The sequence below is a fragment of the Colossoma macropomum genome, unplaced genomic scaffold, assembly GCF_904425465.1.
Source record: "Colossoma macropomum unplaced genomic scaffold, Colossoma_macropomum, whole genome shotgun sequence".
Lineage (NCBI taxonomy): Eukaryota > Metazoa > Chordata > Actinopteri > Characiformes > Serrasalmidae > Colossoma > Colossoma macropomum.
The window spans coordinates 12,416,751-12,435,024 of NW_023494807.1; the positions used below are offsets into that span (position 1 = coordinate 12,416,751).

Consider the following 18,274-nt stretch of genomic DNA (forward strand, 5'->3'; position numbering starts at 1 on the left):
ACCAATTTGTTGAGAAAGTAGAATCTTTGCATAAATTTCAGATTTTTGCTGTTTGGTATGTCTCCTTTTGCTTGAGTGACTGCGTGCACTTCAACCGCACTAATTTTTTGACCCTTTTGTATAAATAAGAAAAATATAAGAAAAAGGGGAACTTTCCTGCTATGAGGTCTTTCTTTTATATTTTTCTTTTGTTTGTAAAGTATTATGATTACAATAATGGATGCACACAGACTGTTTTATTTTGTAACTAAATGTTCCTCGGAGGCTGAGTATAATTCTGAACTGTGTTCAGTTAAATGCTGTTTGCTTTGCTCTTTCTGTAGGATGCCTGCCTGCATCTGTGCTTGCATTAATAAACTGATTTTCAGTTTTGTAGCTTATTGCACATTTTCAGTCGAATTCCACTCCTTTGATATTTGTGTTGAGTGTCATATCTCTAAATTACATAACATCTGAAAAGCCTTTTAGCATCTCATTCTACTTTCATTTCAGCAATTTTATTTGACAGGCTTTCAGTTATTACTGTAGTGTTTTGTTTATTCAGCAAGGGGTAGACCCCAACATTTGCTTCAATACGTTAAAATCCATAGTTGCTTCTTTTGGTTTGTGTATCTTTTGGCACTAATGCCAATGAATGCAAACTGTTATTGGGAAGAGTGCACCATCTGCTGGCTAATTCAGTACAGCACACGCAGACTTTAGCTAAAGGGTGTCAGAGTTTCTTCTGAGCCACTGCAATACAGAGTTTATTGTCCTGCCTCATCTGACATACCTGATTCAACTGAACAGCTAATCAGCAAAGACTTCATTCAAAGAGTTTAATTCAGTATTAGTAGAGGGGAAACTGCTAATCTTTGCTGAGATGAGGCCCTGCAGTTTAACACCCACCCATCCTCACAGGACCACCACAGAGTGGGTATTATTTGGGTAATGGATCATTCTCTGCACTACTGAGCTGAAACTGTCATGTTGGTGTGTGTTGTGCTGGTACGAGTGGATCAGACACAGCAGTGCTGCTGTGAGTTATGTTGCATGAAGTTTGACACATTAATTATTGTTTTTTTATGCTTGCTCGCATTTGAAAAGATCTGGTCAAATCTTTTTTGTGGGCTGTGGAAGCGTTTGTGGTGGGTTGTGTTGGCCACAAGTTGACAATCCCTCACACAGAAACCAAATAAGCAAGTCTGTTTGACATTACTGATCTACTCTTTGCGCTCTGAGGTGAGTGTTTGATGATTTAGGCCTGTAGTTTGAAACAGTAGAAGCTGTAGCCCTTTTGTGTTGCATTTCATAAAAAAAAAACAGCAACCAATATTTACTGCAGTGATTTTTAAACTATGTGTCGCAACTGAATTTTCCTCAGATCTGCCCGAAACTGCACCCTATTCAATATATAGTGCACTATTTTGGGCTTACATTATTTTGTAGTACTGTCCAAAGACGAAGTGCAGAAGATGCAGTGCACTCAAACAACCCCATAGTGCACCACAATAAGTAGTGTGTACAACCAATGTATCCTAGCAGACAAGGGATACCCATAATACACTGTGTTGTTTGTGGGTTATGAGCAAACCCATATAACATTAGTATCCGAAATCATTGACTCCCATCACAAATTCTGTTCCCTATAGTGTTCTAGTGCCCATATTGCGGCCTGGAGGGCAATGGTGAACTTGAACATTTGTGCAGAGAACTTGTAGAGAGGGTAATTACAACTCTGTAATGTCTTCCAGGTTTCTCAAACACTAGAGGGCACTCCCAAATGAGTGGGTTATGAATGAATAGGTTAAGATGGAGCATTTGAGCAAAATTATAGTTTATAAATGCTTAAACCTTTTTAATGTGTAAGGATACAATCATTTCCTGAACACAGAACAGCTTAAAACATTTTAACACTGCTAATATATCTTTGAGCGCTTTTGAACTCGAGTTACAGGAGTTTAAAACGGCACCTCATTTACGTCCATGATGTCTGTGAGTGCAAACAGCCAGTGGGCTGCTCAGCAGTAGTAATGCTAGCGTCCTGCTGCCCAAAACCCATTTGCTGTAGAAAAAAGGAAATATATCGGCTTTGCTTTTTTAGTGAAATACATCCTTCTACTTTCTAAAATTAAAAGAAAGTTCTGGGTGAGTGATTAGAAACTATTTTAACTTTTCGTTTTTAGCCGTTGAACTCCATTCACCCCCATTCATCGAGTACTCGCTTGCGGATGCTCTCTGGCATTTTGCAGTCATGTTTTTGATATAATGGGGGAAATAGGAAATGGCCAGGCTCCTCATAACCCCGCTAGGATTTGAGTCCTTGGGTCAAAAAGTTCAAGGACCGCTGGCCCACTGGATTAAATTGTATGACAACACCATAACAGTGCTACATACAGTTCAGAGGTAGTTGGCAAACACACACATAAGCTAAACAAATAAATAAAATCAACAGCAAGAAACTCTATTAGAGCTGCATTTGGTCAGTTAGCGTTCAGTGTTTCACTACAATTGAATTCATCTAAAGGCATGATTAGAAAAAATCTGTGACTGTGATTTATTAGTCTCTTCAGTTACAAACTGCAATCTCTTTGCAGCTTTTGGCCAGCCTGTGAAATTGTTTTGGTTAAACATGTGAGCCCATTTCTGTCTTATTCAGTGGACGTTGTTTGAAACAGGACTGAGGGAAAAATTCAGTGCAGTAAAAACTACCAAGTAGTTCACAGCAAAGTATGTTGGTTGAAGTTGTTTTGCTATTTTTTTAAATTTGTTCATAAATCTGTATTAAATAGATATAAACTATGTAAAGAGATATTGTCCTGCAAATGAAAATTGTATTAGACATACAGCTGCTGATATGAACACAAAGTATCCCACCCTCCAAACCCCAGGAGCCACATTAATATGCCAAACCCTGCCAAAACTCCCAGACACCCCTGGTAAATTTCTCTAGATCTGCCACTGGAAGTAAAAATTACAGACATATATTTTTAGTTCCCAGGAATCATTAGACCTTTTCTGGAGGCCTAGAAGAGCATGAAGGTTTCCTTTCTGCAGTTAGCATGATGCTAATTGGCAGCATATTACTTATTAAGTATATTAGCCTCATAGCTCCTGTGCAAAACTAAAGAAAGCAACTTCAGATATGTCTTGGCCAGCTGAGTAAACTTAGAGTAAAGTGGAAAACTAAACAAATTTGATTTATAGTCAAACTACACACATAAAAAAGAACTTTTGGGTTTGACAGAGTTTTATTTTTTGATACCTTTTTGGCAAAATGCTGTTAAAAGCTGATAAAAACACAAGCTTTAAAACACTTTTAAAAATACATTTTGGGAAGACTGAATGAAATTAAATGAATATGTCTCGTCTATAAAACCTAAAGCTTTTGCTCTGAGAAAAAAGTTCTTCAAAGTTATTCTACTATGAAGAGGTGTGAAACCAACTGTGTAACACATGTGGTGAACTGTTTCAAATGATTTAGATCAGTGGAAAAGCACCATGCAATGTGTCATGAAAACAGTGTGCTATATAACAACAGTTGCAAAGCTGTTAGTTCTTCACTGCTCTTAGTGGAAAGACAGATAAGCCTCATCACATCATCATACAGGGATCCTGAAATACAGCAGCCAAAACTTTACATTCCCATAAGAGATAATGTGAGGCCTGGAAGCCTTTGGCTGTATCCGCTGCATGAACACAGCCAGGAAGTGCAGTTCAGAACGGCTCATAGTTCAGGCTGAGTGTGACACACCTCAGAGCAGCTGATCTGCGTGAACTCGCCATGTGTGTACGCGTAATAACAGGAAGTTAAACCCAACAAGGAACTGCTGGAGAGTGTGTGAGACGTATTAGAGGTAAAATACACCTACATTTATATACTTCTTACAGCAGCTTTGTTTTAAGCAAGTGGATAAATGAAAGCTAGACTTTCGGTAATCCACTTTAAAGTGCTTATTAATGACAATATTGTGCATACGACAGTAGATTATGTCAGTCATCACAGCAATCACATGACTGAGGGCTTTATGTTTGTTGTAGCTGCACAGCCTACAGTTTATTAAATCAAGGCTTTTATTCTAAGTTGTATTTTTTTACACATAATTTGCAGCATATTCAGTTGTGAGGATCACCTACACTATTTTTTCGTTTGTTTGTTTGTTTCTTTGCTCAAACACACTTGACTCAGGAAAGTGTTTGGTAATCACATGATGAGGAGTATCACAAGTGCCAGAGCAGGAAAATCACGTAGGTGCAGTATATGTGGTGTGAAACTGAGTACTGATTTACTCGCCTTTGTCCATTGACTAGCACTAAAGATAATTTAAAAATACATAATAAATAAGAAGGCAATATATCACTGCTGTCGGAACAAAACTTTGTATCTCCAAAATGGTAACTTTATAGCAGAAGGAGGAAACATTCTTATCTTTAACTGGAAATTAATATGAGATTTTATTTAAGTAATTTAGACCCCCTTTGTATTGATCTATTCCTCACAAAATTCATGAATTTTTAACACAATATATAAAGGCCTCTGGCATTGTCAAACTCTGTTGAAAAGGAGAACAATGCATGTACAAGGCTTTGTCCTGATAGTGATATAAGGTGCAGTGTAAAAGTCATAAACTACTCTTTGTTTATTTAATTTCTAGTTAATAGAAATAACAGACACCTGATTCTCCTTATCAGATGATTAATACAAAGTTGTTCATTTTTTCTGCCAGGAATAGAAGCAGAAAACCTATATTAAACAGAAAAAGTACACAAAAGCCTCAACAACTAAATGTAATACCTTTTTTTCAGTACTTACTGCATCCATTCCTTGCCTTTATTACAGCTTAAATTCTTATTAGAACTGTTGCTTTCAGTTTTTTAAAGAAATCTGCAGGGATATTTTTCTCAAGTAAACTCAAACACGTTCAGTGATTTTCTTTTCTCAACAATGGGTTTGTATGTGTATATATATCACAGAAATAAAATCAAAACCATCAGCCAGGAAGCTTAAATTTCAAGTAGGATGATGATCCAAGCACACCTCAAAAACAACACAAAAAGTGTTCACTGACCACAGAATTACGGTTTTGCTATGACCATCCCAGTCACCTGACCTAAACCCCATAGAAAACCTCTGGGATGAGCTGAAGATGAGAGTCCAAAGTCTTATTACGAGTTATAGAAGAAGACTGCACAAGAAAGGGTAGCCAATACTTGTGGCACACACAGATTTGAGATACATTTTTATTTCCTGATAAGATTTTTTTTTTCAATCATTGTATTGTTTAATTTTTGTTAATATTTTGAATGAAAGATCAAAAGGATGAGCAATAAAGAATGTTTTGCTCATGTTTTTGCTCATATTTGTGGAGGGCACAATGTAGAAAGAAGGAAAGAATGAAAAAAAGAGAAGAGAAAATCAAGCTCCATATAAGCGTGGTCTCTTAGGACTCAGTAAGTTTTATTATAACCCCATTTGCAGCACTGAAGGGCCTCAAACTAAGCTGCGTTCAAAAGTGCTTACTTTAATCAAGACATGTTGGAAACCTTTAGTTTTGCACTAGAACCACAAGGCTAATATAGCTGCTTGTCTAAACCACCACATACTTCCCACATGCCACACAGAACATGACACAGTGTTATCTATAAAAAATATCTAGGCAAATGCACTTCAGCATGCAGTTTGCATGACTGTAAACACTAGACTGTAAGGTTCTATTACTTGTTCCATTGCAACAAGCAGGTCTTGGCTGATCAACTACAAATTGCCTCTTTAACTGTATTTATATGCGATTTTACAGTTTTTTTTATGTATGTTCTTTCCTCAGAGATGCTCTGGAAGGTAATATTACTGCTGATGCTGGCTTTGCCCACTCTGGCACTGGACAACGGACTGATGAGGACGCCCCCTATGGGCTGGATGTCCTGGGAGCGGTTCCGCTGTAACACTGACTGCAGGACTGACCCTAAAAACTGCATCAGGTACTGCACTCACATGTTTATTATGTATAATGTATATGTATATTTATTTTTATGTATTTATTTTTTATGTATAATGTATAACAGTGGAGGACCATGACTATTATAGCTAGGCCTTCAATTTGGGCTGTAAATGTCAAAACTCTGTCAAAACATGAGTAAAAACCCACAGTTCCTGATTAACCAATTTTCTGCTCAGCTTTTTAAGAATTTAACTTTTGCTTACTTCAAAGAAACAGGTGTAGTACTGTAGTACATGCACAGTTTGAAAACATGCTTGATTCTAATGAATGAAAATTATCTAAAAATAGCAGAATTTTTAGTTCCCAAAAAACATTAGGCCTTACAGGCCAGTCCCTAATTATTATTGTTTGTGTGTGTGTGTGTGTGTGTGTCAGTGAAGCTCTGTTTGTAGACATGGCTGACCGGCTAGTTGAGGATGGCTGGTTGAAGTTGGGTTATAAATACCTCATTATAGACGACTGCTGGTCATTCATGTCCAGAGACAATAAGGGACGGCTAATGCCTGACCCTATCAGGTACTCTCTCTCTCTCTCTCTCTCTCTGTCTCTCTCTCACCCATCTCTCTTTTCAGCATTAAATTAGGTTAGATCAGGTTCTTCATATATTAATCAATCGATTGGTTTCATTCTTTTTATTCCTATGTTTCTTCTCTCTGTTTCCAGATTTCCGAATGGAATCCACAAGCTGGCACGTTACGCTCATGACCGCGAACTCAAACTGGGTATTCATGCGAACATGGGCAAACAAACGTGTGCTGGGTACCCGGGCACTATGCTGGATCAGATAGAGAAAGATGCCCAGACGTTTGCAGACTGGGAGGTGGACATGCTGAAATTTGATGGCTGCTACTCAAACGTTAATGAACAACAGAAGGGTAGGACCATGCTAACAGAACAATTTACTCTTCAGGTAAAAAAATAAATAAATAATTAATAGCACCTCTTTGCCAGTTGGGGAGCTTATAGTACAAACTAGAAATAAGTTGTATGAACTTAATTTAACTAGTGTTTAACCTTCTAAATTTAACAAAACACACTCGATTGGCATCCACTTGAGAGCGTAAAAGATGCAATTCGCTTAATTTGCCACTATTCTACCTGATTTTTGGTACAAAACATACTAATGCTAGTCTTATTTGTTGACATTTCATGTTCAATGACATGCACTGCATATCATGAGGGTTGGCACGCAAACATTACTATGCTGAAAATAGTCAAAAAGATGAGTTTTGTTTTCCTGTGGGCCTTCATGCTTTATAGTGATTAATATTTGGGCCTTGCAGAAGAAAGGCTGAGAACCCCAAAGATCATGTATACAGTCAGTGACCTCCTCCATGATACAATATGTTACGATGAAGGCTATTGAGGGTGAGCTTATGTGTACACTTTGCTGTAGCTTTTGTTACTTCGTTCATATGTCTATCCAGCATAATCTGCCGAAGGTACTGAAAATATCATTTTAAAAGAATTTTAAAGGCTGTATTTGGACAAAAGGGATATAATCACAGATTCATCAGAGCAGTTCTAATGAAGACTATATCCACACTACCTTAGAAGGTTCAAAGGGTCTAACTAGGAAAATGTTTCATTACTTATAATAAAATATCAGTTAATAAGTCAAGACAATCCTCATTTTTTAAGTTTAGGATAATGTGTATGTAGGCTGACGTATATGTTTTTTTTCCTAAAATGTAAGGATTTCCCTCATATTTCCATGTAAGATCAAAATGAAAAACATCAAAAACATTTTTTAACCTCATCTGTACTAAGGGTGCTGATAATTCTGGTGCTGATATTCTTCCATAATAATATAATCTATGGAATTTAAACACATGCTGTTTGCATTCTACAGGTTTTCCTCTCATGTCCAAGGCCCTAAATGCCACTGGACGTCCAATCGCCTACTCCTGTAGCTGGCCTGCATACCGTGGTGGACTTCCTCCAAGTGTAAGTAAAACAATGTGAATGAACAAGTAAATTAAATAAAATAACAAATAGGTTTTATATGATGAACACATAACTGACGACTGTAGCAGGACGATGCAGTTGATGTCTAACACTATGCCTGAATTAGCTTCTCAATCGCTTGTCATTGTGTCCTTAGCATAGACGACATCACAGTATTTTTGTCCTGCAGGTAAACTACACATTTCTGGGAGAAATCTGTAACCTGTGGCGTAACTATGATGACATTGAGGACTCCTGGGAAAGTGTGCTGAGGATTGTTGATTGGTTCTTCCAAAACCAGGACGATCTCCAGCCTGTTTCAGGGCCTGGCCACTGGAATGACCCCGATATGGTTAGTCCACATCACTGCTTGCCTCTGCCAGGCTTTATTGCTCCCCACATTAACATAATAAAAAAGTAGCTACGTGGCTAAAATGACCAAATTCTGCATTGGGCTGTTTAGCTAGCTTAGCATTTGGGGTGACAAAATCAAATTTTGTGTGGCGATTTTAATGTCACCCTTAAAGAAGTCACCCTATTTCACTATTAATGATGTAATTCATAGCTATAAAACTATAATGTTATTGAAATGTGCAGAAACGCAGAGTAAATTATTATCTTCTCAAATGATTAACATCTTCTTTTTTCTTTTTATTGTATGATTTTGAATATTTCAAACAAATTTTACAATCTTCACAGCAATAGTATGCAGCTGTGATGGGTGTGTCTTCATAAAAATTCTTACTCAGTGACCTGCCTAGCATAACCATGGAACTGTATGTAGTGTAACCTTGGAAATGAGTATAGCATGACCATGGAAATGGGTGAACCTTAACTTCGAAAATAGGTGTACAGTAACCTTGGAATAGGGTGTACTGTAACCATGGAAATGAATGTAGTATAATAATAAAAATGAGTGTAGCATAACCTTGTAAATGATTGTAGCTTAACCATGAAAATGGGTGTAGTGTAACCATGGAAATGAGTGTAGCATAACTCTATAAATGGGAGTGGCAAAACCTTGAAAATGAGTGTAGTGTGACCATGGAAATGGGTGTAGACCCCTGATCCATATACAAGTGCTGTAGTTCAACTTCAGATGGATTTCTATCAATCAGCCAATGTTCTAATTCTATTTCTATCATCTGGATTGCGACAGCTGGGTTGTGAGAGTAGACATGCGCTACAGATTTCTCGCACAACCTATGACTTATGAGATGAAAAAAAAAAAACTGGAAAAAAACTATTTTATTGATCAGCACTGCATTAAAACCAACATTTTTTAATCCCTTTAAACTTAAACCTTTATTTTTTATTTTCTGTCTTTCAGTTGATCATTGGGAACTTTGGGCTGAATCTGGAGCAATCACAAGCTCAGATGGCCTTATGGGCCATCATGGCTGCGCCTCTGATCATGTCAAATGATCTTCGAACTCTGACTGGTGAGGCCCGGAATATCCTACAGAACAAAGCAGCCATTGCCATCAATCAGGACCCTCTGGGCATCCAGGGGAGACGCATACTGCAGGTAAATATATTACAGAATATTTCAGATCAGTTAGGCTGTACAGTCAGGCTGCCTTCAAGATAAGTAAACAACATGTATGAATGAGCTGAATAATGTTATACTAAACTAATGGTAATTAGTAATGCATTAGGTAATTATGCCTGATATTATTACTTCATTTTGTGAGGAAAAAATGCCACTGTACTCCTTCTGGAAGTTCTGGATATGTGACTGATTGTGAATACCAGTGACAGGCTAATTAGTGGCTTGTTAGAAATGGAAAACAGCAGCAGCAGCTCTATACCAGGCCTCTCTACTGACTCCCTGCAAAACTGCTACATGGTGGAGCATATGCTAATGTCTGTCACAAGCTTTAAGTAAAATACTGAGTGTTTGTGTTTAATCCAGAACAGCTAAAAAATAATTAGTGTGAATCGCTGTTAGCTTAGAGCTAACAAACTACTAGAATCCCATAAGAATGCTATCAGAGGTTAACACTATTGTTGAAGTGGGTTCCTTGTGTTCCTGAAGCCCAAATTGAAGTCCTAGCTCCACAGTCATGGTTTGCTGCTGCTAAAATGATGTGATTTAATGTGCTCTTGATATTTTGCTGTCTCAGGATGAGGGCCATATTGAGGTGTTCTGGAGGCCTCTGTCCAAATCTGCGAGTGCACTGGTGTTCCTGAGTCGACGGACAGACATGCCCTACCGCTACCACTCGACCCTCAGCCTGCTTAACTACACATCCGACAGCTATACGGTCAGATGGCACTCCATCAGCAACACAATTAACAAACCCTAACGCTTTACTTTAATGCTGCCAAAAGTGCCATGTTCTAAGTAGTTTAGCACATCTTGGCCTTGCCATTTTAATACATAGACTGTAGAAGCATATCATAAGTTATGTCAGAGAAGCATAAGTTTTAAATCTATGCAGTGATATAGTCGTAGTTTACCAGTAATACCAGAGGCTGGTCGCACCAACAGGTCTTAACTAAGTTGGTCTTAACTGCTAAGTCAGTCGTAGCTTAAGCCCTATTCAAGCTGAATTCGTTTTACCTGGGGAGGTGCTGTAATTTGAGTGATTACTGATGAGATCCGTGATTTTAATCCAGTACGATCTGCAATGTCCATAGGTTTTACTAAGTAATAATTCTGGAATGAATTACCTTCTATAATCACCAAACTCAGAGCTCACTCAGTAGCAGTAGCCTGTTCGAATCAACATCATAAATCAACAGCATAGTAATATAATAATAAACCCAGATAATAGAAAACACCACCTCCATTGTTTTTCTTTTTTTGCAACCCGAAGGCAAGGCTAACAGCTAAACGGAGCTTGATTTGACCCAATTTCTTAATCCTCAAATTCATGACAAGACTCCTGAAATCCAAAATTTGATGTAAAGTCTCCTCCTATATCTATTTTTTTTTTTTTTCTGGTGCCATATTTGCCATTTAGCTGCACAACATATTGTGAAGCAGCTGGCACCTGTTGCTTATTGCTGGCATAAACATCTGCTTAATGATGTTTCGATCCGGGCTATTTGGGGTAATTTGGGGAAATTACACAGATCCTTTATCCTATACGAATCAGCTAGTCAAACACAAATTACATTACCGGACCACATCTGGTAAAACTAATCCAGCTTGAATAGGTTGTATAACCAGTTTTCAGAGAGGATTTTATGTTCGTTGCACCAACAAAAGTTATGGGCTGGTGCAACAATGACTGGTCTTAGTAGTACATTTAAGGGAAAACACATGCAACAATAACAGTTCTGAGCACCCTGTGTTGCTAAGCAAAACTGCTGCACAGCTACCTACTAATGGCAACTTGCCAACTGATACTACTAAAATATTAACTGTGAAACTTGTATTCATTCAATTATTAAGTCTGCTTACAGTCACTGATAGATAAACAGCTACAGTTTACAAAGAATTTATGAGTTTGGTCCACACCCCAAACTAACTCTGAGACAGAGAGAGGAACTGAGAAGCTTGGGCAGGAGTTCTGGGTGGCTTTTCTCGCATTCAATGAAGCTGGACATCACTCAGTAATTGAGACCAGTTGTGAGAGGAGACTGGGTGGTGGTGGGATGTGAATTTTCCATCAGGAAACTGCAGAGAGGGGAAATTTATAGGGCATAGAATTTAGAGAAGGAGGAGGTGTGGATGTGATTCTTCTTCCAAGCTTAAGTGTCATAACTCTACAAAAACGTCAGCGGGGGAGGATTTGGGAGGACAGCACACGGTAGAATAGCATTTCATTTTTGATCCTGTATTTTCAACTCACCCCTAAAACACCACAGCTCTTCACATTTTTCTGTGTGTGGAACATGGACTTTAGCTCTGGAAGAATGGCTCTGCAGTCTGCTTCTGTTCTAAACACTAGCAGTAAGTCAAGATGAGGACTTTATCATACAAGATTGCTTTTAAACGCACACAATAATATCAGAAGAAAGAATTTCGGACCCCAGGGGTGGCGCCACACCTCCAAAAGTGGTTGGGCAAAACATACTGTTTCAAAAATAATAAAAAAAACGACAAACGACGAAATGAGGCCACTGACTAAAATTCCTAATAACATGTCTTTACAAACCTATTCAGAGTGGGGTAGTAACTAGTTACTCAATACATGTACCTCAGTAAAATATTAATGGATTCCATTTTTGTGTTAAATTTTAGTATGTTTTGATAGTGGCAATATATGTACTGCTTTGTCATTGGTTACATCTCTGACTTTGTATTTTAGAATCCCTAAAAGAGAAGAACATAGCTGCACAATCTTCAGTTCCTATGCTAATAAATGCTGGATGTACTAAGAAGTTCCACTGCAGTACTCAGTCCACTGCAGTACTCAGTACTTAAGTAGATTTTCGACCTGCTTCTTTTGTATTTCTACTCAAGTTGCTTTGGGTAAAGTACTTTCACTTGTGTAATTATTTTCTGCAAGTATCAACACTTTTACTTGAGTATTGATTTAGCCTCCTCTACCCACCTCTGAACCCAATCATGAACAGTGTCAGTGTTTGTTTGATGCTGCTTCAGTAGGTGCAGCCTCAGATAGCAGCATTTGTTATCTAACATCTCTGAAGACTGTCAGGCTGTTTTCATGCCCAGATCATTTTCTAAAGGCAGCACCACAGCTTTTTCTTGTGTTGTTTTATCTCTTTCCTTTAGTTTGGATTGTGGACTGCACAGACTAAAGTGAACTAAATTACACACGTGTGTGCTTGTTTGTTGATCAGATGGTTTGCAGGGATGCAAGCATTCTGTTACTTGCACATTCACCACCATGAAAACCAAAAAACAGAAAATAGAGAGACTTATCGTCTTTGTGAAATGTAGATTCTGATTGGCTCTGCCAGGAAGTTTTATTCTGCCTGTTCATGCTGGTCAGTGCTTCTTGCAGTTTAGGGGTGTAGAGGTTTTTATGTGTGTGTCCTGAACTCAAAAAGTAGTAAGGCATCGTCACAGTACTCTGAAAAAAAGGTGGGTCAAATGCCTGCTCGCCACCGTGGTTCCGGTTGCCCTGATCTGACCCTAAATAAATGAAACAACGACTTTGGTTTAAATTAGAGTTTTAAAATATATGAGAATCAGATCTGACAGCTCTTTCTCAATGAACTGATATAACCACTTCTTTGTGAATGGTTACAATAGCCTAGAACAGGTCAAAGAACTATTATGCCTGCATCCAGTTAGACTTAAAAGTTACACCCAGTCTTGGCAAGTATTTAGCTTATGACTAGCTGGTGCAACAGTCTTAAAGTTACCACCGGCTTAGATTACAACCAGGCGTAAGCCCTGTTGGTGCAACCAGCCCCAGGAGATAAAATTGTTATTGCTTTGATACATTAGCTGTATATTAGAGTTTCTAGAATCAATTTTCCTCACTGTATTCACAATGGAAGGCTAGGTAAGCTCCTTTTATACCATACATTACTTCAGAAGTGCACATTAAACAATAAAACTCCAAAATCATTTAAAGGACATTGACTGGACAAAGTGTTTTTAAGGAAACAATCTTGTGTTTTCACTATTGTTTTTTTCCCCCGCAGGCCTATGATGTGTTTAAAGATGAAACTGTGTCTTTGCCGTCAGTTAACACCCATTTCACCGTCACCATCAACCCGTCCGGAGTCGTGATGTGGTATGTTTACCCTGATAAATCCTTGGAGCACGCCAAGGAGACTGGAGGGCATCCAAACTTCCAAAGGAAATATGCCCACGCCTCTCAGCAGCGTCCAAAACACAACATGGCCCCAATTCTGCTTTAAACCTGAACAATTTCATTTCATTTCTTTTATACACTGTGAATTTATCTGCACTGTCACAACTTCTTATGACTCCCAAATAAGGAATTCTGGGTCAAATCCAGTTTTATCTATGGGAAAAATCAATTGCGTTTTTGAAAATCACCAATATGGCTGACAAAAATGTTCTAAGTATGTTTTATCCACACGTTTATTACCCCTGAATGTCACTTCATCTGAATTATAAGGTTGTCAAGGAGCTGAAATGCTAGTATTGCTACATACATGCTACATACAAGTAAGATGAAGGTTAAAATGAATACTGTTATATAACAGTAGCTACTCAAATTAGCCACTTAACTACCATACTTGACAAAGCTTGCTGGTTTGTGTGGGGTATTTTGGTGAGGTTGCCAGTCTTAGTTTGTCAGTTCAGTGCTTAGGAATGTGTGTAACAATGTTCTTATTTCGACTATGTATTGATTTCATGAATGATATCACACAATGATATTCAGGGCAAAATGTACACAAGACAGAATGTATAGACTTTGTGATTCATTCATTAATCCCATAGCATTATATGAACACCATTCATTTTCCCTACAGACCTCTGAAGTCATGTCGTCATTCTGTAGTCATGCTCTGAATGTTATTTCAGGTCTAAACTGGTTTTCTCCCAGTCCCAGCTGGTGTTAACAGCAAACTATGAAGTGACGAGACCTCAGAGGTCTATTGTCTGCCAGAGTTTCCAGATTGGTACTACTGTCTTACACTGTTTGATTTACTCATGTGATTTTTCTCTGTCATTTTCTAAAAGTTCATCCATGAAGCCAATAAAACATTACTATGATGTTTATAGACTTTGATTACATTGTTTGAATGTTTACAATACCAGTTTGTTTATGAACCCAAGAGCGAGTACTGGTTTTGCTGTTTGCTCTTGTAAAATCAAGAACATCAGTAGTGACGCAGTCAATCTGCAACTACATAGTTGATGACAGACCTCTTGACAAAATGAGCATAGAATACTTATGTGGAGATGCTTGATTTCAAAAGACTAAAAGTTGTCTCTGCCAAGTTTTGATGCCAGCAGTGTTCCTCCCACATTAGAAAAACAGTGGATTTAATCAGGGATCTCTGGGCAAGGTGAAGCCTATTAATGTAGCACATTTCACACACAAAGGCTATTCAGTGTGCTTTACATAAATAAAAGCAAAATGAACATCAAAAGGAAACATAAAAACACAGTGCTTAAGAATGAAAATGAATAAAAATAAAAAAGTCACAATAGCTTATAAAGTAAGTACAAAGAAGTGCATAGAAGAAAAATGAAAATATTAAAAGAAAATTATAGACAAAGGGCTTGAGTGTTACTAATATTAGCTTATTTTACAGTAAGAACTCAATCATAAACACATCAAAGGAGAAATGATTTTAACCTGGATTTAAAAATTGCTACATTTGGAGCACATCTGAGATCTTTTTGCAGTTTGTTCCAGTCGTATGCAGTGTAACAGCTAAATGCTGCTTCACCATGCTTAGTTTGGACTCTGGGCTCTACTAGTTGATCTGTATACATGGATCTAAGGGCCTGTTTACACCTCTCATTAACATGTGCTTTTGATGATCGGCTCACATTCTGACCACATGAAAAAAAACCAAAAAAAAACAGGTGTAAACATCTCCAAGATGCCTTGTGAGAGGATTATACTCAAACCACATTAAAAGGTGATCAGAGAAAGATTTTAACCATACTCAGCAAAATCCGTGCAAGCAGAATTCATTTTCATTGTCTGTATATAACTACGTGAGCGGAAATGCGTCTGTTGAGCACTGACTAGCAGAGGAGAGAATAAAAACTGGAAAGAAAGATGGAGTTAGACCCGAAACCAAGAGCCTTCATGCACTCCATGCCGATGAAAGTGTCCGAGCTGAGCTTGTCCACTCATGTTGTAACAAAAAATGTAAACAAAAATATGATGGAAAAAAAAATGTATGTGCTTTTTACACAGGAAAAGTGCAATTGGATCCCATCTGGTCAAACTGGGGACGCATTTTAAAATGTATAATCCAACTACAGTTGATCCAGATATGATCTGGACACAAAACACATGTTAATGCAAGGTGTAAACAGGCTCTAAGAGACCCACTTTGTTTGTATTCTTTTATTTATAGACTAGTACCAGTATTCAAAGTCTGTTCTATAACTAACTAGAAGCCAGTGTAAAGATTTTAGAACTGGTCCTTGTTAAATCTCCAGCAGCAGCATTCTGAATGAGCTGTAGCTGTTTAATGGTCTTTTTGGGAAGTCTAGAGTCAAGTGAAAGATCACTACAGTAGTCCACCCTGCAGGAGAAAAAAGCATGGATGCGTTTACATGCACTCAATAATCCGATCATAATTGGATTTCTGCAGTTATCTGATTATTCAAATGGTCATGTAATACTCCGATTTTGAGGTTGGAGTAAGGTCTAGAAATCCGATTAAGAAATCAGATAAAGAGAGCTGCATTTTAACTTAGTAATCAGATTTCTCAGTGCATGTATACTCTTACTCTGATTTCTTTCAGATTTCTCAGTCTGCACATGTGTGAAACAGACTGCGGTACTGGAAATAAGTAAGCAGTGTTGCCACGAGATGGCAGCAAAACACTTTTGGAGCAATGCTGAAACCTACTACATGCTTCATGAAATGAAGGATTTAAATCTACTAGATAATGTGTGTTCATGTTTTCAGGTAAAGTGGTTTGATGTTTTTAAAAAAAGAAGTTGGAGTTTAATATTATGTTTATGTCACGTCTTCTTCTGTGAGTTTATTGGCTGCTTGACTCATGTAGACCCAGAGTTTTCCTATTATCTGATTCGAGTGCATGTAAACGCATTGATCGGATTACTGAGAAAATCTGATTTTCTGTAGCTATTGGATTATTAAGCGCATGTAAACACACTCATGGATGAGTTTCTCTGGATCTTGTTAGAACAACAAAAATCTACAATTTTGGCAATGTTTTAAATAATTTTAAAATGGTTGGAGGCTGTTTTGGTGATGCTTTGATATGGCTAGTGAAACTGAGATCTGAGTCTATTAGAACTCCAGGACTTGCGACTTGATATTTGGTTTTTGTGAGAAATATATGCTGAAAATCAGAGCATTAAACAGGTTTATAATCACACACATTGTGTAGTGTGCCCATTGTGCCCAGACAGTCTATATAATCAAACATAAAAAAATACTGACACAAAACACATTGAACTTTCACATTTCCAGCTCTGTGCATTTTCTAGTAAGTAGTGGTAGGGCGGGGCAATATAACAATATTTATTATAATGTCAAATTACTTCACAATATGATTTTCTGAGCAAATTGTGGATATCATAGAACTTAAAAAACACCATGTTCGATTAAATGGCAACTATTTAATTGGATTTAGTTCAGCACACTATGTGAAATGTTGTACACAAATCATTGGATTCATCCTTTTTCAGAGTATTTTTTTTAAATGTGGTGCTACTTTGTCTGTTCCAACTTATCAGATATCATAAAAAATGAATATTGTGACATATCATGTATCATAAAACATCTTGGACTATCATGGCTACTATTCTTATTTTTCACCCACCTGTATGTATTGGTGCTAAAACCTGTTTCTTCTATAGCTGTAATAATTTGTCCAGTAAGTTTTTTGTAAATATATTATTTAAACACTACTGACATAAAGACTTCATAACACATGCATAAGCATTGGATAACATATTTATAAAGCACTACTTGAGAGTTTATGCTATTAATTACAAGACATTGCATTGACATAAGGTGTATTAATCTAGCAACAGACATTTTTTCCATTTATAACACTGTTATAAAGCATAATTCTCAAGTAATGCAAAAACACCAGACAGAGTTCTATGGAAGATTTTGGTGCTGTTGAACTTGCGCTTTAAAAATCTGTGATTTTCATACATTATATACATACACATATACATATGCATATACATACAGTGCTCAAAAGTAGTCTTGTGACACTCTCTGAACACAATATATGTCTAGTTTATTTACTACTTTCCAAGCTAAAGTTGACATTTATTTATTTGTCCATCTGAAAAGTTATAGCAACCAACAATAACAAACAGTTGTACTAACTGAAACTCAAACTGATCCCAGTAATTCACTGAAAACATTCATTGAAGGCAAGTAAAAGTACCCAAACATTAGTGTAAAACACTTTAGTGCCCCTCTCCATTATGCCAATTAATGTTTAGTATCCCTTCTTTTGGAAAACAGCTTGAAGTGTTTGTTCTTTTTTGGGTGGCCAGAGCATGACAGGTCTCTTTCCACCACTTCAGTAAACTTTTCAATCTTGATTTTGGAATTTTTAATATTTCTCATCCATTCTGCCTAACCCCAGCCATTTTATTACCAAGAGAGAATAATTTTTACTTTTCAACTGAATAATTCAAGTTTTCTAAGCAATATTGTTCAGAATGTTACTGAAATTTAGAGACAGGTGTGTTGGACAGTGGCTTTCCAGAAGCACCATTGGGAGATCTCTGTATGCATTTGGATAATGTCCCAACATTTTTAAA

The 18,274-nt window shown here is 37.4% G+C and overlaps 1 protein-coding gene across 2 annotated transcripts; it reads left to right on the forward strand.

The window, feature by feature from the left end:
- Window positions 1-3,717: 3,717 nt before the first annotated feature.
- LOC118797201 (alpha-N-acetylgalactosaminidase-like) lies at window positions 3,718-14,541 on the forward strand. Of its 2 annotated transcripts, none has more exons than XM_036556469.1 (9): window positions 3,718-3,836; window positions 5,805-5,958; window positions 6,354-6,494; window positions 6,642-6,853; window positions 7,831-7,925; window positions 8,116-8,277; window positions 9,256-9,453; window positions 10,052-10,192; window positions 13,497-14,541. In XM_036556469.1, exons 2-9 carry the CDS (start codon window positions 5,807-5,809, stop codon window positions 13,713-13,715), a joined length of 1,320 nt encoding a protein of 439 aa, XP_036412362.1. In that variant the 5' UTR covers window positions 3,718-3,836; window positions 5,805-5,806; the 3' UTR covers window positions 13,716-14,541. The 2 variants fall into 2 exon arrangements, with proteins under 2 accessions (XP_036412362.1, XP_036412361.1); XM_036556468.1 differs by lacking the exon at window positions 3,718-3,836 and adding an exon at window positions 4,171-4,227.
- The last annotated feature ends 3,733 nt before the right edge of the window (window positions 14,542-18,274 follow it).